Source organism: Mus caroli, unplaced genomic scaffold (assembly GCF_978045245.1).
Source record: "Mus caroli unplaced genomic scaffold, Mus_caroli_1 scaffold_1, whole genome shotgun sequence".
NCBI classification, from domain to species: Eukaryota; Metazoa; Chordata; class Mammalia; order Rodentia; family Muridae; genus Mus; species Mus caroli.
The window spans coordinates 75,292,175-75,319,926 of NW_028227256.1; the positions used below are offsets into that span (position 1 = coordinate 75,292,175).

The following is a 27,752-nucleotide window of genomic DNA, read 5'->3' on the forward strand; positions in this document are numbered from 1 at the left end:
CCAGCAATGGAAGACAGACAGACAGACAGACAGACAGACAGACACACACACACACACACACACACAGCATCACCACCACTTTTGGGTGCGTGTGGGGATTGATAGAAGGAAATGAAATTTAAAGGCCGTTGTAATTTAGCCTCCACCTTAAGATGGCTGTTTTAGAAAACTTCCTCAAGTCTAAACTCCAGTTTTAAGAGGGATTACACACAAAGAACTGAGGATGCACCAGGTAATCTCACGTGCAGAACTTCCGAGAACATTTAAGAATGGGTAGGCTGGAAGGGGCAATAATGGGAAACAGTGGGGAAAACCTCCAATTAATCAGCTTTCCAAATTTCAGGAGCAAAAACTACTACGTTGAGATCAACTTTCCCAAAGCAGTTTGCCTGTCTTTGAGCAGGCAAAATAAACAAACAAATAAGCAAAAGAGAGAAAAGCAATAGCCTGGCACGAGAAAGGAGTTAAATATCCGTTGACACTCAGCGAAATATTTAGAATGTTGTCAGTTTTCAGAGCTCTGAAATCAATGAAGCTTTCCTTCTAAATAGCTACCTGTGAACTCAAGTTGCTGGTGTGGAGAAAGAGTGGTGTGTGGAGTAAGTGTGTGTGTGTGTGTTCTTCTTTGTTGCTAAGCCTTGAATGAAGCTTTTATCTGCCCTTGGGCAGAGCCCATCTGCTAGTCTGTGGGCTGGTCACTTTCTCTCAGCATGTTTAGAGTTTTGTGTCCTCTACCACACCAGGACTTAGAGCTTTGCTAGGATAGGTGTGATTTGCACACAACCGTCTTCTGACTTGACCTTTGGAAACTGGCATGACCCACTTCATCTCACGAGTACCAAAAATGAAGCTGAGGAAGTCACACCTGCATAGTCTGAACTGCTTGGTCTCAATTCCAGAGACTCATTGGTAAGGCAAACCCCGGCCAGCCACTTTTACTCTGGGCAATGTGTTCTTTTAGAGCACAAAAAACATATAGAAAAATACTAAATCAAACAGGACAAAAAACACTTCATGCACCAGTGACTTTCAACCAGGAGACGGTCCAGTGTAGGCTTCAGAAAAATGAAGGCTACCATTTTCTTTACAATAATATAAACTACACCAATTAATTTTCTTTAGTTCAAATTAAACTCAGCTATGATAATTGAGAGAAACAAACACACCCTTCAGACACTATTTTTTTTTAATGATAATGATACATTTGAATATTAAACTTTAGGACACGCGGTTGAGACTTGAGGGGAGGGGGGAGTAATAAAATGCATCCTGGAACTGTTGATCCCTGGGTTCAATTCATAGCACCAGAGAAATTAAATAAACAAACTCCAGATTTATTCTAGAACTTCATGCTAAGAAATAAGAGGGGATATATGACTGCTGGCTTTTTAATATATCTATGTTAATCTTTTAAAAAAAATCACAAAATGAAAGTGCTGGCTTTCTTCTAAAATACAAACAAGTGACCAAATCTGCATTGACTATAATAAATAAACACAAAAATAAATGGAACCAATTCCATGCTATAATCCAAACTACAAAGTAATTAACTCTCTTAGCTACTGTATCCTATTTGACTTGTGATATCCATCCAATGGTTTAAGACCAAGGGCATTTAGTGCTACGGTTATTTCTAGAGCCATACTTAGTAGTTTTATTTTTAAGAGCTACATTTAAGTTTCTATAAATTTACTTTTTGAATTTTTACTGTGATCTTATGAATCATTACATGCTAAGAATAGAGCTGTAACCCACTTCCTCAGCCTTGTTGGTCAGTGCTGAAGAGACTCCCTTGCTCATTGCAAAGCATTTTCATCAACTATTTCTGAATGGAAACTGTTGAGTTGGATCCAGAACAAGCAGAATCGGCCCCTCGAATTCTGGTATTAATATGTGATTATAGATGCAATAAAACTGAACAGCTAGAAGCCCATAAGAAAATTTACCCAGGGAATTACTGAATGGGTCTAAGGACACAGACATACAGTAGGTTGGGGGTTTTGTTTTGGTTTTGTTTTGTTTTATTGGTTGGTTTCTGACAGGAAGTCTAGCCTCCATGGGAAAGATCATTCGTCTCTGCAGTACAAGAACATAAAATGTCAGGTGACTTAGAGTGACTTGCCTTGGCCCAATGGGGAATGTGTGTTCTTCTCTTTTGCTTTACTAAAAGTCCTGCAGCGGAATTTTAAATGCTGTAAACTTTTTGCTATTTGCCATGTAAACTAATTTGTCTTCTCAACCATTTCCCTTTTGGGAGAAAAGTGTATCAAATCAAGTTTTAAATTTTACCCAGGTGCTCCTTATTGAAATACAATTTCTTTCTTTTTTTTTTTTTAAGAGAAGTGGTCATTTATACAGCAGAAATATCTGTTCCTTTTTATCAGGAAAAAAGGAAAGCCAGAAAACCAAGGTAAGAATTTATAAAACCTGTGTGATTATCCTCAGCTACATTTTCAAGTCTCCCTTTTGACAAGGGCAACTTTCTACACTTGATCTTAGCCAAAAAGCAGGGAAGTGATCAAGGGAAACTTTCTAAGGTAGTGGTTCTCAACCTGTGGGTCAAGACCCTCTCAGGGTCAAAGGACTCTCACAGAGGTTGCCTCCCAAGATCAGAAAACTCAGATAATTTCATTACAATTCACAACAGTAACAACTTTACAGTTATAAAGTAGCAATGATGGTTGGGGGTGGGGGTGGGGGAGTGTCACCACAGGGGAAGAAACTGTGTTAAAGGGTCTCAAGGTTAGGAAGGTTGAGAAGCACTGTAATGTATCTCAGCCAACTAGACAGTGGGTGATGACTGCTAATGTCATAATGGCAACTGGAAATGTCTCACTGTTTCAGTTTTTAATCCCAGCAGACACCGCTGGAGGGGGGCTTACTAGAGGGGTAATATTCTATTGACAGCAAAAACTGCCCACTGCAATGGTGGTAGAAAAAGAGGAGAATGGCTGATTTACTGAAGACTGCAGTAAACAGGGGTGGAATGGGAGGGGTGGGGGGAGTGCTAGCTTTCCTAGCAAGACAGTTGTTCTCAACCTGGGGGGTCACGACTCCTTTAGTGGCATCAACCAGCCCTTTCACAGGGGTTATATATCAGATGTCCTACATATCGGATATTTACATCACGATTCGTAACAGTAGCAAATATACAGTTATGAAGTAACAACAAAAATAATCTTATGGCGGCTGGAGAGATGGCTCAGCAGTTAAGAGCACTGACTGCTCTTCCAGAGGTCCTGAGTTCAATTCCCAGAAACCACTTGGTGGCTTATAACCATCTGTAATTAGATCCAATGCCCTCTTCTAGTGTGTCTGAAACAGCGACAGTATACTCAGATACAATAAATAAATCTTTAAAAAAATAATAATCTTATGGTTGGGGGGTCACCATACATGACGAACTACATTGAAGGGCCGCACCATTAAGAAGGTTGAGAGCCACTGCAGGAGGACATGGGGCAGCCCCATGTTGATGTTCATCTGCAGATGGAATAACAAGGTCAAAGTTCTCTTTCACTTTCTCTCTCTGCACATGACACATAACGAAGTTTATGGTGTTTTAAATTTTGCTGCAGGATTTTAAATGAGACAAAATGGAAGAAAGAACCTCAGCAAAGTCATAGCTTCCATGATGGAGCCAATCTGTTATTCAATCTGTAGTCATGTCTTGGCACTAAGATCAGGCCCAACTGGAGATCTGGGATCTACAGTCTCCCTGGCAATGTTTGAGCACACAGTCTAACATTCAAGAGGAGAAAGTTGCTTAACTCTGTATGTATATAAAAGACATGTACACATAAAAGACAATAATGCTGTACCCGACCCAAGAAAGGCAACCCATCACATATTCTAGTTGACTCTGATTTACTGCTCTATCAGTTCCAGGCAGCTATGCCACATTGAAATGATTGATTAGTTATGCTAGTGAGTATTTAAACATAGGTGGATCGTTAATGAATAAATTAATTGTGAGTTAACATAGGTGATTCTGACATAAAATAATTTTAAAGCATTTATAATATAAATATATGCAGTATTTACATGCCAAGACGCACCTTGTTTAAGAATGAAAAGGTAAATAATAAAAAGTGTAAACCCTTATAAAACCATTATTTAGAAGCAAAATGCTCACTGCAAAGGAGTTCATAGAGTGTCATATGGTGGCACATACTTGACATAGAGGGAAATATCCAAAGCCTGACTCTGGCATAAATTGTAGAACCTCAGAGTAATTTGTTGGAATTTGCAAATTAAGCACAGAAATGGTATATTTCCAAAGGAGCCCTTGAAAGATTTTTTTTGCCATCATAAAAAAGGAAAAACCAATGCAAACATATTAAATTCTTGAACAAACAAAAACCTAATAGTTGACCTAAAAATCAACAATTACAGAAGTCATGATGGAATTCAGGTGTTTTTTTCCCAGCAGTCAACATGTGGGAATGCACTAAGTTCTGTGCTGTTACCTCAAACTCTGCTGGCTCAAGCATAATAGCTTGCAGGATAAATATGCCTTTATAAAGTCCAATTCTTAATTGCTTAATTCTTAGTGATCAATAAACACCAATGACAGACGTTGAATACACAAATACATATCTGCTCCCATATTACAGGGATTTTAAAATATACAAGAGAATTGTCTCACCATCTGTAAACACAAAATTATGGAGCTGTCGCACACAGAAGGATGTAGCCACTACACCTCACAATCCTCTGTACAATTTACTCTCCATCTAATTTTACATTAAAAAAATCTGGTATCTTTTCTACACACCATTCCTTCCTGGATGGCAATGACATCAACAAATTCATATTTAGAGAATTTGCCACAAGACAGTAGCTCCCCTTCCCCCTCCCTAAAGGAGAATCAGCTTCTTTAAAAAAAAATTTTTTTTTTAAATTACCGTCTCAGGTCTCAGTCTCAGACTCAGTTCTGAACACAAAATCGCCACAGGATAATTGAAAAACCACCCTTTGAGCCTTCTCTCTAAGACAACACGGAACTGGTTTCGGTTCCCATTTCTTCAAGGAGAGCGTGGTCAGTTCCTCCTTAGAGATTTCAGAGGAGAAGGAGGATTTTCCAGAACAGATAAATTGAAATGATCCTGCTTTGATCTGTGTGGTAAGAAGCCTTGACAAAAGAAGGTGGCTACTGAGGGGGCTGAGCTGCCTGCCTTTTAATGGATGACAGTGGTATTAACAAACAGCTACTTAATCAATATTTGGCCAGAGCTGCAGAAAACGCCCCTTTCAGATTTTAATTCCTAGTTGTAAAACTACCCTAGAGCAGCCAGTGAGATAAGACACGAAGCTGACTGCTTAATTGCCCTTTAGTGGCTGGAGAGTTACACGGTACAGTACGCTCTTGTCCTTAATAGTCCCTCACTCTTCATTTACTGGAGTGCATAAATAAGTTACCTGTCATAGGGTCCCACTGAACTGAAACTTTCTGGGTCCCAGGCCAGGCCAAACTTGTCACTGGGCTTTTCATTTTTCTGGCCATGCATTAGTATATATTTTGAACATCTAATCTCATGATTAAGAAGGTTCTGTTTTGGTTTGTTTTGTCCTCAGAACATTCGTGGATGTTGGAGCCGCTAGGGTTTGGTGCAATGCTCCTGTTCACTTGATTGATTTCTGTATATTCCACTTGCCTGAACCAAGGCACGCTTTCTGGTTCCGCCTCACTGCCCGGGTGGGTTTTATGACTTAGCCCTGGGGACTCTTAAATGACCCTTCAGTAATTATTACACACTGGAAGCCCCTACCTCCTGTTCCGGTGCTATCAACAATCACATCAAACCCCCAAAATAAACATATGATTTCAAGCATTAATTAGAAAATCTGCATGTTTTCAATAAGGCTAAAAAGTAAGCATACAGCAGTCACCCCAGTCCAAGAAATTAAAATAAAAATGCTAAGGGCAGACTCCCCCCTATACACACACACACACACACACACACACACACACACACACACGCACCTTCCCATTGTTTAGACTAGTATGTTATTGCAGTATGGTGACCCAATTCAAGAACTGTCATCACCAAGACTTTTTTTTTAACTGGGGGGAGAGGGAGGCTTTCTTTGAGAGCAAAGGCTTCAAAATTTTAAAATTAGCTTCAAGTCCAGATATGATGCTGATAGCAGACTCCAGGTCCAGGTAAATGAACTTGAAGAATGGTCAGGAAGTGACTAGCAATAAAAGATCTGGGTTCAAATATCTGTGATGCTATGTCCCATTATTTTAATCTGTGGGAAAGTTCACCCTGTGCTTCCAGACCACACCAACCTGACACCAACAACTCCCTTCCCTACCAACTTGGAGGAAGCAAAATGGCTTTGCTTTTCACAGGACTCCCTTCATTCGAGCGTGCTTACAGTACTGGAAATGAAATAGTCTACGAAACTACCTTTTTTTTCTTTTTTGATTTTAATAAATATACATTTTAAAATCTGATGCCATTTGTTAGTGATTTTAGAAAAGAGCATGAGTTTACACACAAAACGGTCTCGAGAAGAATTTTTTAACACTTTCATTTTTTGAAAATTAAAAAAAAAAAGAACCTCCTTTTCCCCCACAAATTGAAGAAATTTGAGGGGGAATATCGGCTCCCAGTGATCCTGTGTCCGAATTCTCTGCTTCACTCTCACAATCGTTACAAACCTCCCACGCTTTTTTGCGCCCCCCCCCCCCCCCCCGTAAAGAGGGAAGAGTCCTGTGAAAGTGTGTCTCCAGTCCCAATCAAAACATCAATTTGGCAATCTGGCCTCTTTCCCCTTGCGCTCCCGCACGGCCACTTCAAAGCCAAGCCAACAAGTCCGTAATTGTAACGTTGCATCTAAATATTTAAGCGAGAGTCTTGCCGTCGCGTGTCCATCTACAGTCCCCGTCTGTCCGGTAATTCCATTACCGCACAAAGCAAAAATGTTGCCCAAAACTCACAAACAGGAAAAGCGTCACCCTGCTGAGAGAGAGGGAGGGGGTTGGGAAGAGGAGGAAGAGGAGGAAGAGGCGGAGGGAAGGGGGAAAGAAGGAGGGGAGGAGGAGGAGAAGGAAAGGATGATGAAGGAGCAGTTTCTATCGATTAGTCACCGCTTTTGTGTTAAAGGCTTTCTTTAAAATAAGAAAAAAAATGGGGGAGGTTGCAGAAATTTCACTAATGTGAGCCTCGGGCTAGGGAGGGTAGAAAAAAAAAGGAGAGAGAGAGAGAGAGAGAGAGAGAGAGAGAGAGAGAGAGAGAGAGAGAGAGAGAGAGAGAGAGAGAGAGAGAGAGGAGAAGAAGGGGGAGGCGGGCTGTGTCTAGATGAAAGTGAGAGGGACATAAAGGAGGCAATTGAGTCGGCTGCAGCCGGGCGAGCTAAGCTGCGGGCCGGCCGGAGCGCGGGGAGGGGCGTCGCGGCGCTTTGGCGCAGGGCGCAGCAGCGGGGGCCCGAGCTATTGTGGCGGCGCCCGCAGGCCCGCTCTGCCGCGCCGGGGGAGGAACAGAGGCGCCCATTGAGTTGCCACAGCCTGGGGTGCCTAAGCTCGGACTTCCCTGGTCTGGCTGCGCCTGCTACGTCCGCGCTTCTGCTCCAGGGGCAGGGGTGGAAGGTCCCCGGACGCGCACTCCTTTTCTCACCAGGGTGCTAAAGCAAGAAGGTCGGCAGGGGTGCATAGAGCTTTGGGTCGCTTTTGAGCGCCCGGCAGGATGCACACGCTGCCTGTGCGGCTGCGCAGTTCTTGGATTGGACAAGAGGAAAGGAAAATTGGGAAAGACAGAGGGGACCGTTTAGAAAAAGGGACAAGATCGTGAAAAGAAGAGGGCGCCTCTGACCTCTTTCTGGGTGCTTTTCTCCCTGCATCCAAGCGTCTGCCAAGCAGACCCCAGGCCAAATTTGTGTCCAGGATAGCCAGTCTCAGCAGCAGGTACCAGGCCCATCTGGCAAAAGCACACAGCAGTGGTGGGGACACACGAAAGTCCCTCCTCCACCAGCTTTTCCCTCCCCTTTGCCAGGAATCAGAGAGCCCTTTTCTCAACATCCATTCTATTTTACAAGTGAGACCGCGAGAGACTTTTGATGCCCAAACAACAGAGGGAGGGGGATATTTGAGGTTTCTAGACTTCAAACTGCATCTTACTCTTTTCCTTTCTCTGGGCCCCTCTTGCCCTCTAGGGTTCATCCGGAAAGGAAGCTGGAGGCACTAAAGGGACCCAGGCTGCGTCTTCCTTGACAACCCCAAATTAAATTAGACTTCAGCTTCTGAGGGTGTGTGTGTGTGTGTGTGTGTGTGTGTGTTTTCAAGGACACAGCCCCCACTGAGGGAAACACTCTGATTTTAAAAATGGTAGCAATTGCCCTTGAATGGCAACCGGCCTAGCTAGACGACCCAAAAGACTAGAAACATTTTGTAGGTGAAATGGCCACTTTTTCCACGCTGGAGAGTCCATAAAACTTCCTGGCTCGGCAGCTACTGGGGCTCATTGAATAATTCATCCCTCATTGCAAGCCCATAATGTCTATTCTGGGCCCTTTGTGGAGCTGTTTTCTCTTCTTTTCTCCTTGAATTATAAAAAGGTTGCCTTCCTTTGTTCCCATCACGCTGCTCTGAGCTGCAGCTTTGTCTGGGCCAAGCTAAAGTGTGAGTTTCAATGGACTCTCCAGGCTTTGTCTCCCAAGTTCATCTCCAAGTGTAGATTGTGTAGAGAAGGCCTTCTTTGTAAACGCTGGAAAAGTTGTACAAATGTTTGACCAGCTCATTTGGGACGTTTTGTCTCCTGGGCCTCGGTTGTTGCCGCTGTGGGCAAGCGGCTGGTCTGCCTGCCTGCCACTTCTAGCAACAAGTAGCTAAGCCATGGATCCCAGCAAGGCCTCTCCCATAACTAAAGGCCCTTCTAGCCTCTGCGTTGGGAGCCCATCCGGCCTAGAAGTCTGGGTCCTCGGCCCCTGCCTTCTATTATCCTAGCACCTCTAAACTGCAGCTAGGGCTGGAATAAAAACAAAGGTGACCAGGAACGTTCTCCTGGCTCACAACGAGTTCACAGAAGCTCCCCCCCCCCCCCCCCCCCCCCGCAGTAAGCGACAGCGTGTGCTAGCTCCCACATCCCCACCCGCTGCAGTAAGGACAGAGGAGCGACAGCGTGTGCTATTTCTCTGCTTAACCGCCTTTCATTTGGGGTGCCTTTTCTTGATCATATGTGTGTCCCAGAGCATCTGGGCTTCCCTCTATCAAAAGCTCCGGCATTTGGTCAATAACATCCAACTCTAGATAGTGAAGAAGCAGCATATTTGTATTGGTTGGAAAGCAGCTTTCCTGGAAGGCCAGAATTGTCCCAAGGTAGAGGAATAGAAACATCCAGTCTGTGGTACTAGATCTATGAAGACACTTATCTTCCTCCTCTTCCATTTCAGAAAGTCCCTGGTGGAAAAAAGGGTTCTTTCTTTTTACAAATTTTTATGTTCGGAGATGACTCCAAACATATAATAGGGAAACAGCCTATATAATTCTTGATCCCCTAAAGGGAGATTTTTTTCTCTTGGTGCTGACAGGTCACAGCCAACAAGGACTGGGTGGTCTGTACCCCTGGGGGACAAAGGGTCTAACTTCACTAGGGGCTCAAGTACACAGATCCTTTAAAGATATAACCCACCACTTGGGTACAGGAGATTGCCAGACACATACAGGTTAAACCTCATCCCTCTTGAAAACAAATGAAAAGTGGCCAGCTTATATACACACATGCACACACATATTTATAATCATCAGGGATAAGGCATCTTTATGCTCCCACTGCCCCAAAGAACCATATTCTCATTAATTCCCTCCCACATGCAGTTTTCCCAGAGTGTAAAAGCTACTTCAAGTTCTCAGACTTAATTAGTTACCCCCACATTCTCGGCCCATGTAATTTTTCAGAGAATTTTAGTTTCCATCTTGAAAGTGTCCACCTGCAACTCATTTCAGACTTCCCAACTCTAAGGAACTAAAAATGGTGGAGAATAAAACTCACAATAAATTGGACTTAGCATTGTTGGGATGTGGCTCAGAGGTACAGCACTCAGCCGATCATATAGGAAACGCTGGATTTGCTCGCCAGGAAATTAAAATAAAAATTAGAATAGAGAAGATTTTTTTAACGCCAAGTACCTCTCTGGCCTTTCACTTGAATGTCCTTCCCGATAGCGATGGCTGTAACCGAAGCCGGAGGTGAGCTCTGAGATGAGCCACTGCTGGTCTGCGGTTGCGCAGACCACAAATCTCAGCGCGCTCATTCCCACTGGGCCCCCTTACCTCGCTCACTCAGGATGCCATCGATGCTGTGTTTAGCCTTTTTTTCGCTTTCTTCTGCTTCCTTCCTTTCTAGATCCGCCTCCTCCTCTTCTCCTTTTCCAAATTTACTCCTCAGGATGCGGCTGATAGAACTCACTGGAGAAAAGAGGAGGAAGGGAGCGCACACGATTGAGAAGCATGGGAGGAGGGGGAAAGATCCCAAAAGACACCTCAAAGGCCCAGCTAAGGTACTCATCCCTCTCCCTACCCTTGAGCAGGGCTCAGTGCTATGTTCTGCATCTGTGAGCAGCATCCCGGGCTTCTGCCTTCTCTCGGTCTTAAATTGCTTTTCTCTGTCTCCATCGTACTTTAAAACCCTCACACTTTCGTGGGGTTTTAATTACTTAGACTGGAGATGAAACCTGAAGATCTCGCACCTCCAATTCAGAACAACCGAGGAAGGTTTCTCCTGTCCCGCTCGCTCTCGATCCGTTGGCTACTTGTCTCTGAACACTCTAAAGAGACTTCTTCCGCCAGCTTCACCCTTCACCGTCCCCCCTCCCCACCTGAAGACACTGGTCCCCCGCAAAGGTCTGGGAAGAAGAACCACAGAGGGCCTGTCGCCTGCAAATCAACTTGTTTTGAGGATAGAAAGGGTTTAAGTTTCAACTGCAGAATCACTCCCTATTGTAAAAATCAAAAGAAAAATGCATTCTCCCGATTTATTTTTTCCAGATTCCAGTCTGGTAAACAAATCCATGCTCTGAAATATATCGTTCTTACAGAGGGGGAAAAAAGGGAGTTTCCTTTTAATTAAAAACAAACTCTTCCCGCGCGCAGGCCCAGCGCTGGTCCTCCCTTCCCCTGGACCTCTCCCAAGCTGCCACGGTGCTGGTCGGACCCAGGAACTCTTGGGAAAATCATGCCCGGCCCGAATTTTTCACCCTTTTAGCTCCTCAGCCAACTCTCCACTGGTACCGCTTGGATCTCCCTTCAGTGAAAGTTACCAAAACATTTGTTTCTCTTTAGAAGGGAACATCAATATTAATAATCATTTGGTCTGCGCCCCGCATTTCCTTCCAGCCTTCTTAGCAGAAATCTGTCTTGGGGGGTGTGGGGGGACCTCAGAGGTCATCTCCCAAGACGCCACCCGCCACCCTGGGGACCAGCAGTTCACCCACTGCTCCATAAAACACTAAGAATGTCTGGCTTGTAAATATTTCAGGTCAGCCTCCCAATAGCCAAGATGGATAATTGGGGTGATTTTATGGCTGGCACGACCCTTTGGAGTATGAGCCTGACGGTCGCGCCTCCGGGAGAAGTTAATGGACCCAATACCTGAGGGCACAGTGTTCCGATCACAGACAGCGTCCTTGAGTAATTTGTCTCTGATTTCCCAGCTAAACATGCCCGGGTTCTCTCTTTTGTATTCCTCAATTTTCTTCTCCACGTCAGGCGTTGTCACCTGCTTTAAGAGAATAGGAGGATAGTGCATTGGTACCCAATATCCTGGGTCAGACACGGTGCCTCAACCTCGTGACTTTTCTGATGCTCTTTCTTGTATTTTCTGAGAATGTCCCTCTGCTTAGCCAAAGGACTTTAATTCCGTTTAGAAAGGAGATGACAGGAAATTATCCCACTCGGTGCAGCCTGGAGACCCTCCACCTGCCCAGAGAGGCTCGGGAACCAAATTAAATTAAGGGGAAAAAAAATCTAACAGCTTGGAGGTGAGGGAGGATTGTACTTTCTGGTACCTAGAAAACCCTCTCGGAATCTGCACAAAAACGAAACTAAAAGGAGAATGTTTGAAAGAGCAGCAATAAATAAATAAATAAATAAATAAATAAATAAATAAATTAGATAAGTTCCATGGAGATCAGATCTAAGCTAAGGGCAGATTTGGGTGAGATTTAAAAGGACGTGTATCCAGGTTCTTGTGTTGTTATTGTCGTTGCTGCTGTTTTCAATTAGACAAACATGGATAATTTGAAAGGATGACTCTTCCACCCACTTAAATAAAAACTGTGTCCTAAGATTCTCAGATTAGGAGAGAAAATAGGGAGGGAGAGGGACTGTGTTTGGGAGTCTTCAGTATGCCATATAGCCCATTTGATTTTACACACACACACACACACACACACCTGCCCCCGCCACAACTAGAAAAAAAAATTATACCGGCCTCTCTGCATAATCCAAAGAGAAGGCAGACCCTGTATGATCTCTTCACACTCCCTAGCCAGCAGAACTTTCTTGCTTTTTCAAAGAAAACTAAAATAAATGGAGGATCTCACTAAATTGATTTGTTTAATGGAGTCAAGAGGCTTATTATTAAAACACACACACACACACACACACACACACATCTTAACAGCCCTGACTTTTGACTTCTTGAGAACAATTTGCAAGGGAGGGAGATTCAAAGCTGGGAAAGAAACTATCCAAGAATTAAACCGAGGTGTTTAACTTCATTCTAGGAAGTCAGTGCAGTGAGTGCGAAGACTCTGTGGGAAGTCGGAAATCGGGGAAATAACTTGATGGGGGTTCTAATGCTCCCAGGCATTAAAAACTAAAGTTAATCTTCCTTTGCTAAAAAGTGCCAGCCTTTTTCAGTGTAGAAGGACCAACAACAACCATAACAACTGAGTTCTACACACACACACACACACACACACACACACACACACACTCCTTCCTAGATTTGAAAACGAGCGCCCTTTGAAAGTCCCTTGCTCTCTTTAGAACGCGCCCACTCTGCACCCGCTGGATCACAGGCCCTAAGTCCACGAAACCAGGCCCCGGGCTCACCTTGGGTTTGCTGCCGCCAATGGCACCAGGTCGGATGGAGCCTGTCTCCTGGTACCTGCACAGGATCTTAGAGACGCAACCGTGGGACACGCGAAGCTGGCGAGAAATGACGCAAGGCCGAATGCCATGGTGGGCCATCTCCACTATCTTGTGGCGGATGTGGTTGGGCAGAGGCCTGCCGTTGATAAATACTCCTCCGAGCTGGTTGACTCGGCCCTGGCCAAGGGGGGTGGACACTGGGAAGAGACGGCGTAAAGAGAGAGCCCGAGAAAGTCATTTAGGAAGAATAGAAAGCAGCAAAAAGAACCTAATCCTGCAGCCTTCTGGCCAATTTGCCTGTGACAGTTAAACACAAACCACCAAGCTTTGGGCTCCCAGTCCCGGACCCTTAAGGTTCTATTTATTTAAATAATTACCCAATGCAAGGTTATATAATCTTTTGGAAATTGAGCGATCGGAACAAGGTAACTGGCTGTAGAGAAACTGTATTTTCTCTTTTGGGGGGGGGGAGCGGAGGAGGGGGCTGTGCTGCAAATTGGAGGGAGACCTAGGACTGATGTCTAAAATGTCTTGCGATAACTGCCTCAAAGTCCTGAGAAGGCTTTAGTGTTTCCCGATAAGGGTATAGTAAGCAAGAGTTGGGGAGGCTCAGGTGACACAGGTGACAGCAAGTATCACCTGTTACACTTAAGAAATAAAACTAGCAGCGAGCCTAGTTGTGGACACCACCACCGAAATGACCGCCCTTGCACGTCACGTTTTACTCTGGATCGAGGTCGAAGGGATCCTCTAGAACTCCAGCCTCCTGCTTTTACTTCCCAAATTATTTGGCCGGGTTCAGGTTTGCAGTAATTTCTACCTCCCCGAAATTTCCCAGCACCTTCAAGCAAACGGAAAGGCATTGCCAAACATTTTAGAAACTTCGAGATGCCACTTGAGTTGAATGGAATTTGCTAATCAATGCTAAAACTTTTCAACTAGGAAGGGCCACCAGCATTTTTCACAGCAGGAAAATTCTTGCCGAACTAATAGTAGTTATTCAAAGGTGAACGCAGCCCGCACAATTTCGTAGCACCTTTAGGTGAACAGAAAGAGAACTTGCTTCCGGCGCTGCGAAGCTTGTTCACCTTTCTCACCGCAGCAACTCCGAAACAACAGGGCAAAGTGGAGCCCGCAGGAGCAGGCCAGGCAAGCTCCGAGAGCTTGTAGTGAGCTTAGCGCTCCGTTTGCAGCCAGAACGTGAAATGGGGCTTCTCCCGCTCTCCACGAGAACCCCCTCCCCACTTTTGCTTCTTGGGTTGAGAAGTACCAAGGGAAGAGGCTCCCAGTAAGGCACGAGTGGAGGCCCTGGAGACCAGGATTGGGGTGCGGCAGCCAATCCCAGGCCCGGGGATCCGGATGAGCTGAGGCCCTAACATACCTTCCAGCGGGAAGCCGCTGCGTGGGTAATTCTGCCCCGGGCCGGGCCGCATCATCCTGGGCACAGCGCCGGCCAGCGTGGTCATCCTGGGGGCAGCTTCGCTCGCAAATTATATCCAGGTGAAGGCGAGACGAAAAAGCGAGCTCAGTGCGGCGGGTGACCCTCGGGAACTCTCCGGATCTCGGAGAGCTCCTCCCCCAAAAAAGGCAGGAGAGGGAGGCGGGGCGCGGGGAGGGGGGCGCTAATAGATCCAAGTCCACAAGCTCCAGAGGAGTCCCTTGAGTGCAGGATCCCAAGCCCAGGGCGGACAAGTTTGGTGCGAGTCTAGCAGATCGGCCCCTCAGCTGGGGCTACTGGCAAAGGTGCTCACTACACCACGAAGATCCGGTGAGGGAGGGTGGTGACGAGGCAGGAACACGTCCCAAGTCTCCTCCCGTCGTGACACCGAGTGCAGGGATCCGGACTAGGGAGCATTTATTAGTTCTTTCACCCAAAGCTTGATCAGGAGCCCTGAGCTGCGATTGGCCGAGGAGGAGACCGTCCCGGGTGGCGAAGACACGCGCTGATTGGGCGACAGAGGCTACTTTCTCTTCCCATCCCTGACGGTGCCCAGGCCTCCGCCGACCCAGAGGGGGACTAGCTCTGTGTCCCTTTCCCGAGAGAGAAGGGTGGACAGGTTGAAACTAGGAGAGGCAGCTTGGGTGGCAAGAGCCAGTGAGGATGGAAAAGGGCTCGTGGTGTCTCTGTCCCTCTACATGAGATTCAGTCTGATCTTCTTGGTTTTCTATTACTCTGTCCTAATCTCTTTCTGCCTTTCCCTGGAAAACCTGCTATATCCGCCCCTTATTTCCTCTGTCTGCCCCTGCTTTTCACCTGTGGATTTCGCTTCGGGATTACTAATACGGAGATGGAAGTGGAGCAAATTTGGAAAGGGGCACAGAGAATTCCGGATGTGTTTCCTTTTCCTTTCTCTGGTCTGCCTCTGGGCCCGAGCTCCCTATGTGAGCCTCCCAGAAAGGCATCTCTCAGGAAGAGTCCAAGATGTGCCCAGAAGGTCCTTTTGTCTTCCTTAGGCTGGGAATGAAAGACAGGTGGCATAGCCATGACAGAGACTGGGGAGGTTAGGCCTCCCCTGGGCTCCAAGTTGCAAGCTGAAATGGGGAAGCCAGATCCTTTTCTTGGTTTAAAAACCCTTCTGAGAAGCGGGGACTTTAAATCTCCACGTACACATTGATCCCCGATGCACTTGCATCTATATGTTGAGGTTTTGTCCGGGTGCAGCGTTTGTTCTCAGGAATTTATTATGGCATTCAGACTAAACTGCTGGAAAAATAAAAGAAGCAAAGTCTTGGCTAGGAGCTGAAGTGTCCCCAGCAGGATATGACGCCAGGAGTGTTGTAAAGACTGTCTGTCCTTAGAGAAGGTACCATTGTGCCTAGCCTTTTATTTATAACTTGGTAAGTGCCAGCGAACGCTCCTCCTTTACACCCCCCTCCCGTGCCAGCCCCACGTTCTGCACTGCTCTTTATTCCCTCAAGTCTATTCAGGGACTGTCACTCTGGGGCCGAGAGGTATTCAGGGCCTTAATCAATCAAAAGGATGAGAATCAGGCAGGTTTTTTCCCTTTGAAATAAAGGAAACAATGACTTCTGGGCTTCAAGTTCCCTTTTCTTTTTATGATATTTGAATTTTTCCTGCCCCTGAATCCTCCACCCCTCTCTCCATGTCCTTCACCCCCCCTTCTCCTCTGACAGTTTTGATGTGAACTCAGGCCCCCAATCCTACTTGCCCACCCCCTAATTAAGGCAAACTCAAGGGAGGGGGACGTGCATGTAGTTGTTCAAAGCCCCTGAGCTGGCCCTTTAAGAGTTCACTCCCAGTGGAGAAAGCTGGGTAGCTCTTTGCTCCCCCTGAAGTCAAAAGGGCTTATTGACCCTGGGAGCAGGCGAGACAGGCCTCTGGAGACTCCAGAAAATGTCTGGACACCCCACCCCCACCCACCCACATTTGGGGAGGAGCCTTAGAGTTCACAGCGGAGAGAGAGCCCAGAAGCTGTTGGCCCGCAGAGCTGCTTAACCAAGTTTTATATAAAATAATTCAATTTGTCAAGGCGGGAAACTTTCTCACTTCCTTTCCCCCTACCCCTGGTCTGGAGTCCTTCAAAGTCTGGGTACTTGTTTTCGAAAGCACCATACACCCTTGCCATATGAGGAACCAGGCTTTTCCAAGATTTTTGCCCTCTTGAAGTTGAGCAGAGCCAGGTTTAGCACTTTGTCTGGTCAGCTTTAATCAGTTAGAGGACTAGGGACCAGAGGTGTATTTCAAGTGGTTAAATTCAGGCTGCACACTCAGTGAAAAGGGTCCCCTCCTGAGGGTTAGAACCCTGGGGAGATGAGTCATCTCTTTTTTTTTTTTTTTTTTTTTTTTTTTTTTTTTTTTTTTTTTTGCCCAAGACTTCAGTGGCATGACCCCAGCTCTTCAGAAGGCGGCTCTTACTGGACAAGGGTAACTTGTTTATAATGGGCTGCTGCAGATACCTTTCCGGGTTCAGAAACTTCTCTAGGACACTTCCTCCGCAGTACTGCCTGTTGAACAGCTCATGGATGCCAGCTGAGAAGCGCATTCATAGACTACTTACCACCTGCTAGGAAAAATGTCTACTCAGAGGCAGCCAGGATGGGTCGAGGGCAAGAACTGTGACTGAGTTTTCCTTCTCCCCTTACCTAGCAGTCTCCAGTTCAACCAAAGGATAAAAGACAACTCACCTCCACATACAAGATCCCAGGGCTTCTGCGGGCACTGAGTGGACACAGCCACAACGGCTGGCTGAGCCATTTCTAAAATTTCATGGTGACAGCCAAGGCAGTGATACTTGCTGAGGTTCTCCGAGCCACAGGAGCACCCAACCTGCCAAACAAAACCGGGCCTTCCTCCTACCCCCAACCCCCTTCCATATGTCTGAAGCTGAAACCACCCTATGCCAACTGCCTAAAGTAGGAGTCTCCATTCATACCACTTGCCCCACTGGGCTACCAAGTCCAAGTCCAGGTGCTGAATCTAACCATAGTACAGCCACTAATTGGACAAATGAGCGCAGGCAGTAGGTGTGGGAGGGTGAACCCAGGTTTGGTCAGCAGTGTTCAGGCTCAGAGCAGACCACACATGTGTCCAGGGAAGTCCCTGCAACAGTCTTGTGAAGAATTCTTGTATCCATCCCTGTCACCTACATATTAAAAAAAATGAATTTTGAGTCTTGAGGGCCAAAAAGTCGTATGATTTAACCCCTGCAACAAGTAGGGATGAAGAAGGGGTCATTGTGGTTGACTCCTGTATTCCCCCACTCTCTTTCTGACACACAAACACACACACACACACACACACACACACACACTTTAGAAGTGTTTCAAGTAACAAAGACTAGACTGACAATCCAAGCCTGAAGACTATACTTAATTCTTAGTTCCCAGGTGGGTGGCTTCTGCCCTGACATGGCAACATGGTTCTTGATGTTTTCATCTTACTTGGGGATCGATTCCGAGCATGAAGTTATCTAGGCCGCTCAGAGATCACCTTTCTTTCAGGAGGATTGAACCGGGAATTGTAGTCTATACAATAGTGTTGAGAGATAACGTTGAAAGTAAGCTGGTTGCCAAAGCTACTGCGTCCTTTCTGGGTCTGTTGGGAGAATCGCTGAGACAGGAATGGGCGCACGCAATGGAGTGGGCTGGGGTAGAGGTTGCTTGACTGCGCCGCCGGGCGGCAGGAAACAGTGGAACAGCTGCGGAGAAACCCTCACTCTTACAAAAAGGCTGCTGATCACTCCTGAGGAGTAAATTAAACTCCAGATTTCACGTCGTGAGCTTCCTGAACAGATGCATGGTTACCTGCTGGTGAATGTGTGGGTTAAACCGATGGAATAGCAATACTACCACCACACCAACCATGGTCATTTGGCACCACACCTCCGCAGTTATTTCTCAAAAGCCTTGGCGCCGCGCTTCTCCCCCATTTAAAAAAAAAAAAAAATCTAGCAGAGTGAGCTCGGGTTTAGGAGCGAAATGCGGATCTGGGCGCCGCATTGAAATGTGTGGGCCAGCCACAGCGGATTTGTCCCTGCCGTGCCCCTGTAGCGAGGGGGCCTTGGGGAACTGTGAGAGGGTTCGCATATAAAGAACATATGGTTTGTGGGAAAGAAAGAGTAAAGGAAAAGGGGAAAGGAAAGAAAAAGAGGCGAGGAAGAGAAGAAAATCTTAAATTTGAAAAAAATCAACGGAGTAAATCAGAAACTAAATCTTTCTAGATTTGCAGAAGTTCATTTGCAAAACTTATTGTAAACACGGATGGCGATCTACCACATCCGGGGCGTCTTGCAAATTAATAATAAGAATAATTTAATATTCTCTGTATATGTTGGTGAGAGTAAGGAGGAGGAGGATTTGATCTCTAAAAGAGTCAGTTTGGTGACTGCTCTCTACCTGTAGGTCTGGCTCTGGTGTATATGTAGTTGGGGGCGGGGGCGGGGGGTGAGTAAGGGGAAAGGGTTTTCCTTAGCCTGAGGTCTGACTGGTACCCGCAGCAGGCTGCACCGCCTTTGTGCGGAGGCAGGCGGAGGGGCTGACAACGGCCAAGAGCAGAACCAGGAGGAGTGAGTCGGAGAAGCGAGGTTTACAAATTTTTCTAAGGAGGACTGTTGATTGGAACAAAAAGGTAGGCAAATGACCCTCTCAGGAATTCCCGTCCCAGGGTGACCGACTGTACATCACCCTGCAGAGGCTGGCAGGGTGGTGGAGTAAAAAGGCACCCAGTGAGGTGGCGGGCTAGGCCTATTGCTGAGATGAGTACAGACCTGTCTCTGACTCATTTCGGTGCCCGCCGGCTTCAGGGCACTGGGGTGACACCACCCCTCTGCCTCCAATCCTTTCAACTCTCAGGAGATTGTGAGCCAGGTGATTTCAACTGGAGTGATGATGATGAATTGATCAAAGGGAGGAAACTGAAAAGACAAAGTTCAAGCGCAGGATGTCCCCGCCAAACCTGGCCGCTTGTCACCGGGGAGTCAAGGCAGCTGGAGGCCGCGGGCCGAGGGTGTGCCCAGCTCCCGGGTCTCTCGGGTTTGAAAATTTAAGCAAGACTGAAGCGGGAGATGCCGCAGACCACTGAGCCAAGGTTTCACACACAACAGGTGGAGGAGGCAGGGTTCTCAGCCTCCAAGCTGGGCTCGATCTGGCCAAAGAGCTGCGGGGAGCAGGGCCGGAGCTAACAGGAGGTGACCGGAAGCTGCCCTGTACACCTGCCTAGAAGAGACTCACAGCTGGAGACTGCTCCGGAGGCCTCTAGATTTAGGCGACTCTCTGGGCGGGGAAGGACTGCTGTTTTCAGGATCCCAAGGCTTTTTTTAAGCGGGGAGGGTGGATAGAATAGTATAAAGGAGGGGAGGGAAGAAAATAAAGGCGGGCTGGATACCTAGAAAAAGGAAGAAAGAGTGGAGGAAAGAAAAGATGGAGCGATGGGAGTAGGGAAACGCACGGACTGAGAAAAATCGAACAAGAATCACCCGGCTGTGGTAGAATCACTGGACTTAAGTCTTAAGTTTCTTCCTAGACTCTAAACCATTTCTCCGTCCCTAGCTTTTTCCTCCACAGCCTCACGACCACCATTCCCGCTCCCCTCCCGTCACCGTCCTAGGAAAATGACCACTCCCCTTAAAATATATATAATTTATTTTTCTCTAGGAGAGAGTGAGAGCAGAATTATTTGAATCATAAGCTTGGGGCCAGAAGAACCACGAGGGTAACTCTGAACAGATGAAAACTGACCATCTTGGACAATGGAACGAAGAAGCAGCCAGAGAGGCGCCAGAATTTAGCGCGTGCAACTGCGGTGCAGATGCCGCAGGCAAGGCCTTCCCAGAGAGTCATCTTGCAGATAGCTGTCCTAGGTCCCCGTGGTGGCAACTCACTAAAGTCACTGTCGAAGGCTTGCCTCTTCTCCTGGGGGGGGGGGGGGGGGCGGCGGGGGGGGGGGGGAGGAAACGCTCCGCGAGCAGAATTCCAACTCCCAGAAGAGAGCCAAAAGTCAAGACAAGTAGCCCCACGAGGAATACGCTTCAGAGAGCCTTTCTTCTTTCCTCTTTTCTTTTCCAAACGAAATCTAATACTATCTGGCTGCAAAAATATATATCACCGGCTCTGAGTCTGAAAGATTAACATTGGGATACGTAGGAAATGTAATCTGCATGGCTAATTGATTCTCAGCGTATCAGTTTAAAGGATAAAGATCGATATCTGCATATGATGGATACTGTATTAATAGGGACATAAATAAAGGCCGAAGAGTCGTTACCGAAACCTTTGAAGCTGCTTCCTGGCTCTACCCTGCTTCTCCGGGCCACGCTGTCACCCCCCCCCTCTTTTGCTGAGCTTGAAGTATGGGCTTATCCCACTGTAGAGGGAGTGGGGCAGTCGACGTTAGATCGAGAGTGGATTTTTTGCAGCCGGGCTTTGGGGGATTGGAGGGAGAGGACACTGTTTTCTCCTGGCTGGTGGAAATGGACTGTAATGACCGAGGGTGGTATTTTAGCTGAACTTACTACACCGTCGTACCTAGAAACACAGACAGGCTAACATGCAGTGAATGGGTTTCTGTGTAAACCTTAGCCTTAGAAACAGGGAGCCAGTGCTTGTACACTTCGGTCCTGGCCCCAGGAACACCTACTAAAGACCTGGGGAAAGCCGGGAGTGGGTGTTCCAGGGTGGTAGTGGGGATCCATGTTGTGCCCCCTGGATGGGTGAGGGACAGCTCTAAAGGCTCAGTGTGGTTTGCATGGAGCTGGCGAATGCCCCCTCCCCCAGCCAAGCTAAGTCTTCCGAAGAAAGGGGGGGGGCCCCATCTAGAGCAAAGAGCCTGGAGGAGAGGCGAGCTCCGGAGAGTGGGACCTCCTAGATAGCGGGGCGAAAGAATGAAGGTACACCGATCCCTATGAGAGCTCTTCCACCCACTGATTGCCAATTAGTCTTGAGTGTTATTGGCCTCCTCCACCACCCGAGCTCGTACTGCCTAGAGAATATTCCCAATGCAAATAAATCACCCTCGGCTCCCCCCTTCTCCATTAATTAAGAGAGACGTTCCGACAAAACGAGTGTAATCTTTATTAATTACTCAGCCCTCAGAGCGCGACTCGCATCAATCACGCCCAAAGCGAAAGTACCGCTCACGCCAGATCCTTTCCCAGAGCAAGTTTGGAGGAGGCGACCAATCACCACTGCTTTCTGAGCCATCTCCGCCAAAGAGACGCAGCTCCAGCGACCGAGCTTGAAGGCCTTTCCTACACACCCAGGTCCTCTTTGCCCCAAGGCTCCCCCACCTCAACCCCACCTCACCCCGCTCGGAAAAAGCCTCCTCTACTCAAGAACATGCCTTACTTGGCTGTGCGCTTGTTTGCACGCACAACTAGTTCGGGAACGTTCATGGCCCATACCCTCCATCCCTGTCCTCTCTTCACTCCTGCAACTCCCGGCTGTCTCCCAGTTTCTATTGTGGGGAAAAACAAACAAACAAAAACTGATAAAGGTCGATTCTTCCAAGGCCAGAATTCTGGCAGAGCTAGATCCTGGAAGATTCAGATTATCCCCAAACTCTCCTGGTAGGAAGAGAAAGTGAATGCCCAGTCCCTTCTATCTCCCCATGACACCTGTAAGATCTGCCCTAAATAGTGAGGTAGTGGGATTTTAGAAGATGTTCAAGCATTCAACGATTTCTGGTCCCCTAGGGATACAGTGTGGTGGGCCAAGTGCCTGTACTGAGACCAAGGCACTCCGGTTCTTAGCAGACAGAAAGGTCTCTGTCTCCAGGTAGCCAGTGAAAAGCTGGCTGAAGATGCTGCAGGGGTAAGGGTAGGGTGGGGGTCATTTCAGTCTCTGCAGCCCTATGGTGCTCAGTTCTTGAGAAGGCAGAGACTTTGGGTGCTTATGGACAGATGCCCTGCAAGTGATGCTCTGGTGTGATCTTTCTTCCCAACTTCCCTAGAATTGACCTCTAAAACACTTGAGGTCACCCCCATTTGAACTCCATCTGTCCAACACCACCCTGGCAAGTCATGCCCTCCTGGTGTCTTGAGTTTAAACTGTAGAGACTGAAATTTCCTCACTTCCATAAGAATTAAAGGGAGTGTGTATCAGGACCCAAACCCACAATAATGACCTCCAAAGGCACAGTGGGTGATTGTGACCTGAGAATCTTTCTTCCTGTATCCTAAGGGACACTTCATCTGTTCCTAGTTGACAGTTCCGGCTTTGCAACCCAGTTATAAACACTATATGGAGCCCAGCTTTGGAAGTTCAGCTCCCAGTCTATCCCAGGATTGCTTAGCTGGCCATTCTTTGTGCACTTTTTTTTTTTTTTTTTTGACCTGATGGTAGAGATGTCTAGCCTCTCTTTAAAGGGGATTCGAGGAGTTGCTCCATCCTGGCCCACAGTCTGGGGTACCTATGTCTGGTGAAGAAACATACCCTGTGGCCTGCTTTGAGCAGCCACTGGCTGAAAAGGCTGGGAAAGAAGAAGGCCAGGGCAGGGTGGGAGCAGTCACCAGAGCCATCACCACCCCCCTCGGTTTGGTCACACCAGGAATCCCTTCCACCACCATGAATGTCACTGATCAGATCATAGTTAGGCTACTGTGCCTTCCTTTACCTTCCTAGAAGGTTCTTAAGGATGGGTCCTGTTTGTTAACAGGTAACCTCCTGGCCGGGTGGTGGTGGCACATACCTTTAATCCCAGCACTCAGGAGGCAGAGGCAGGGGGATTTCTGAGTTTGAGGCCAGCCTGGTCTACAAAGTGAGTTCCAGGACAGCCAGGGCTACACAGAGAACTCTGTCTCGAAAAACCAAACAAACAAAAACAACCCCCCCCCAAAAAAACAAACAAAAAACAGGTAACCTCCTGAACAGTCACAAAATATGGGTATCTTCTATCTTCATCTCTCATCATGACCAATACTGTCTGTAAATGGAGTCTTCCTCTGACAGAAATTAAAACAGTGTTCAGGCCCTCGCTCCCCTGGACCTGTTCCTCTCATTCCTTAAACTGCAGGAACAAACTGGAGGAGATGGACATCCTTATAAACCAGCCCTCGGTTTCCTGGCTTCTGGGTTTCTGAGATAAGCAGAGAAGAACTGTGGATGGAAGAACACAGCACATTGAGCAGAACAGCTTTGGAATTATAGCATCTTAAGAAGAGAAACTCGGGAGTTTGGAGCCAACAAGGAGGGAGTAGAGGCTGAAAGGCTCACCTAAAGAGAGGCATTCTCTGTCTCAAACTATTGATAAAGCAAATGTCACACTATCTGCAGGAAGAACAGAAAACTGAAGCTGTCCCACGTGGAAAGGGAATCGTTGTGATATCCCTAGAGATGGAGATGTCTTAATAGGCACAGAAATGTCACCTGGTTGTGACATTTATCACCTGTGATACCCAACAAAATCACATTAGGGGCTAGAGCTTAAAGATCCAAACTTCAGAAGAGTAGAGCCAACTGTGAGGTTTCATTAGGGGACCCAGGAAGACAGGAGCCAGATCCAGAGGCTTTCAGGAGCAGAGTGTGAGAAGGGGGAAGTCAGAATCTTCCTAGGCTCAAAGTTACACACACATACACACACACACACACACACACACACACACACACACACACACACACAAAAACCTTATTCCTAACTGAACAAGGAGAGCCCAATGGGCTCACACTCAGCAGTGCAGAATGACTGACTCTTTGTGTCTGGAAGAACTCATGAGTATCTGGAGATAGGAAGTGATTCCTGGAGCCACTCCTGCACACTCAAGGGATGCACAGCTGGGGATAACAAGTACCCTAAAATGAAAGAACCATCTAGAAAGAAAATATGACAACCACATTACTGTGCCCATAAATCTTTCACTTAGCATTAGCTTGATAATTCAAGTTGCTTCACTCTCAAGATTGAGAAGTTCCTTTGTTTAAAAAAGGTGTGTGTGTGTGGGGGGGGGGGGGACAGAGCCAGACAGTGAGGGCAAGGTGCTGCATGCCTTTAATCCCACCACTCAGGAGGAAGAGGCAGGCAGATCTCTGAATTCCAGGACAGTTTGGCCTACACAAGAGAGTTCCAGGATTACATGGGCTACACTGTGAAACCCTGTCTCCAACAACAACAACAAAAGATAGAAGTTGGATGTTGCCATGTTAAATCATGAAATACAGTCTCTTGGGAATAATGAGTGTATGTGAATAGCATGTGAAGGACATATGAACAACATCTCTTCTTGGAGAAGTTCTGGAGCCCTAGCCTGGTGGGATATACACTGGGGAGGCAGAGCCAGTAGGATCAAGAGCTCAAGGTTAAACTAGGCTTTATATTGAGTTTGAGGCTAACCTGGGCTATGTGGAACCCTGTCTCAACAACACTAACAACAAAAGTCAAGAGTCATAAGAAATAAAACAACAGAGTGGACATTATGGAAGTGTCAGAGTGGGGACTCCAGAAGGGTCTCCACCCTCTTTCCAATACCACAACCTGACAAGCCACCTCTTTGACCTTCTCTGTTACCCAGTTTCAGCCTCTGACTTATGTTTTTAAAAATATTTTTATTTATTTATTTATTATATGTGTGTACACTGTAGCTGTCTTCAGACACTCCAGAAGAGGGCATCAGATTTTTGTTACGGATGTTTGTGAGCCACCATGTGGTTGCTGGGATTTGAACTCAGGACCTTTGGAAGAGCAGTCGATGCTCTTAACCGCTGAGCCATCTCACCAACCCCCGACTTATTTTTTAAGACTCAAAGAACATGTCCCGAGTCCTGGCATTGGCAGCCTAAGAGCTCAGACAGCCTGGAATTCCCTGGTCCAGCTGCTTAGGTCCTCTCATCTAGCAAATTAACCATCTCATCTCAGTAGAGTTGGGGAAACCCATATGTACTGACATTACTCAAATTATAATTGTAATATGGTCAGTGAGTGCATCCTTTATACCAGCAGTGTTCTCAATTCACTTATAGCTCAAGCACAGAGAAGCTAATTAACCTTTCCAAAGAAACACAGCTAGGAAGCTCTGGTGCTAGTTTGAACTCAGAACATGGATACTCTACTCGCTGATCTCTGCATCCAGAAATCCCCAATTTTCAACCAAATCAAGTCCATAAGAGCTAAGATGAAATTCTTCAGTGTCCTTGTTTTTGCCTTGGCATGGCTGTAAATAATTTTCAAAACATTTATTTGTTTGTTTGGTTGTTTGTTTGGTTGGTTGTTTGGTTGGTTGTTTGGTTTTTGGAGATAGGGACTCACTTTGTTGTTCAACCTAGCCTAGAATCCACCATCCTCCTGCCTCAACCTTTCTACTACTAGGATACCAACTGTAGGACATTGCTCTCAGTCAAAGTTGCCTTTGATGGTTCAGGAAATCTCGATTGAAAAAAAAATCAGAAATTTGCCCCACCTTGGTGACCTTTGAAGATACATCTCCTAGTGTAAAGTCACTAAAACCTTTTTCTTTATTTTAAACAAGCTTTTCTACTTTTCTCAGGGACTCAGTTTTACCCAAGACCAACTTGAGACAACAACGAGGCTTCGAATTCTAGCAAGAAAAATAGTATGCAAGCAAGACACACATTAGGCACAAATCAATTTTCATAAATCCTTCAAAGGCGTCTTCTGCCCCCACCCCCACCCCGCAGCAAAGGGCACTGGGGTTAGAAGGCGGCGCCTTTGGGGCATCCTTAGGTCCACATTGGCGCTGAGTTCCTATTGCCTTTCAACAGCCACCTCTCCAACTTCGTCAACATCTCTGTCCTGTAAAGTGCCACATTAGGACTGAGGGGCTTAGAGGACCATGGTCCTCAGGCGCCTTTGAGCATGGAAGAGGGATTTACAAACACCCTTATACTCCACTGCCCTGGTGACAAATATGAAACCTCGGTAAGAACACTCTCTCCATCTTGTGTACTTGTAGGCAAGCCTAGCCTCCAACCTGCATCCATCCTCCTGCCTTCTTACCAGCTGAACTCACCAACGTGCACCACAAGTCGTTTCTTTCAAGATTAGTTATCAGGTGGCAGGCATTCACCAGGGGCTGCTGGTTTCCCAGCCACAGGTGGCAGCGATTCCACAAGCCTGCTTTCCTGCCAAGCAGGAGAACCCTAAGAGCAACTCCCTGCCACCGCGCTCCTGCTTTAAGTATTCCTGCTATTTCTAATAGCTGTGAACTTTCTAGCAAGCTGTAGGAGGGACTGGTGTGAACTCAGGGCTGTTAAAAATTCGATCTGAGCTGGGCAGTGGTGGGCATGCCTTTAATCCCAGCATTTGGGAGGCAGAGGCAGGCAGATTTCTGAGTTCAAGGCCAGCCTGGTCTACAGAGTGAGTTCCAGGACAGCCAGAGCTATACAGAGAAACCCTGTCTCAAAAAACAAAAACAAAAAACAAGCAAACAAAAAAAAAATCGATCTGACCATTTGTAGTAAAAATACCCTAAAGACCCTGAAGTCGGGAAATATCACCAAAGACACCTGAGGCTGAAACCCACGTTTACTCAAAGGGTGTCCGGGGTGTGTGTGTGTGTGTGTGTGTGTGTGTGTGTGTGTGTTTGTGTGTCTGTGGGAGGGGTCTTGTTTAGCAGGCAGGAGGCCTGGGTTACAACAGTGGAGGCAGGGAGAGGCAAAACCAACCGCCTAAGTAAACAGTGGTCTAGGTGACAGGGACAGTAGGGCCTGGTCGGTGGCTTAATTACTTGGCAGGTGTGAAGGCTTAGTTTCGACCTTCAGTACTGTAAAAAAACAAACAAACAAACAAACAAACAAAAAAACCCTGGTGTGTAGGCCGGTGAGATTACTACTGTAATCTCAACAGTAGTATAAGAAAACCAGCCTGGACAATGCCTTTGAGCCTTGGAGTTGTCCTGGTCCCCTCTTTCAGGATCTCAAGCGCATATTTACCTGGCCTAGGAGTAAGGACATGGCAGATGCGAGGCTGTGCTCCTAGTTCGTCATGGATTCTTCCTGATTAAAAGGCGGGTGGAGTGATAGAGACGACTCTTCCCCAGGATGACGGATTCTCCCTCCCCCACCCCCGCTGTCTCTAAGGGGAAGCACCCAACCCCACCCCGGCGGGCACTCTCCTGGCAACGGTTGCCCCAGGTTTTCCAGTAGTAGCAAAAGCACCCTGTGGATCCCGGAGAGGGCCTCTACCTGTTCTCCCAAAAGCACAGAGGACCTCAGATAACTACATTCAAGCTCTAGGTGGGGAAAAAAA

At 46.9% G+C, this 27,752-nt stretch overlaps 1 protein-coding gene across 3 annotated transcripts in view; it reads right to left on the minus strand.

Annotated features, from left to right (window-relative positions):
- Pax3 (paired box 3) overlaps positions 1 to 27,544 on the minus strand; it is a 107,176-nt gene extending 79,632 nt beyond the window's left edge. The window contains exons 1-4 of one of the 3 annotated variants that reach the window (XM_085841286.1): positions 27,437 to 27,544; positions 13,061 to 13,296; positions 11,594 to 11,723; positions 10,277 to 10,411 (exon numbers count right to left, since the gene is read on the minus strand). In XM_085841286.1, the coding sequence (XP_085697412.1) occupies positions 10,277 to 10,411; positions 11,594 to 11,723; positions 13,061 to 13,198 (403 nt within the window). In that variant the 5' untranslated portion in view covers positions 13,199 to 13,296; positions 27,437 to 27,544. Of the gene's footprint in view, positions 1 to 10,276; positions 10,412 to 11,593; positions 11,724 to 13,060; positions 13,297 to 14,480; positions 14,566 to 27,436 lie in introns of those variants that run through there. The other 2 variants (XM_021156775.3, XM_021156768.2) reach the window with 2 other exon arrangements.
- Positions 27,545 to 27,752: the final 208 nt, after the last annotated feature.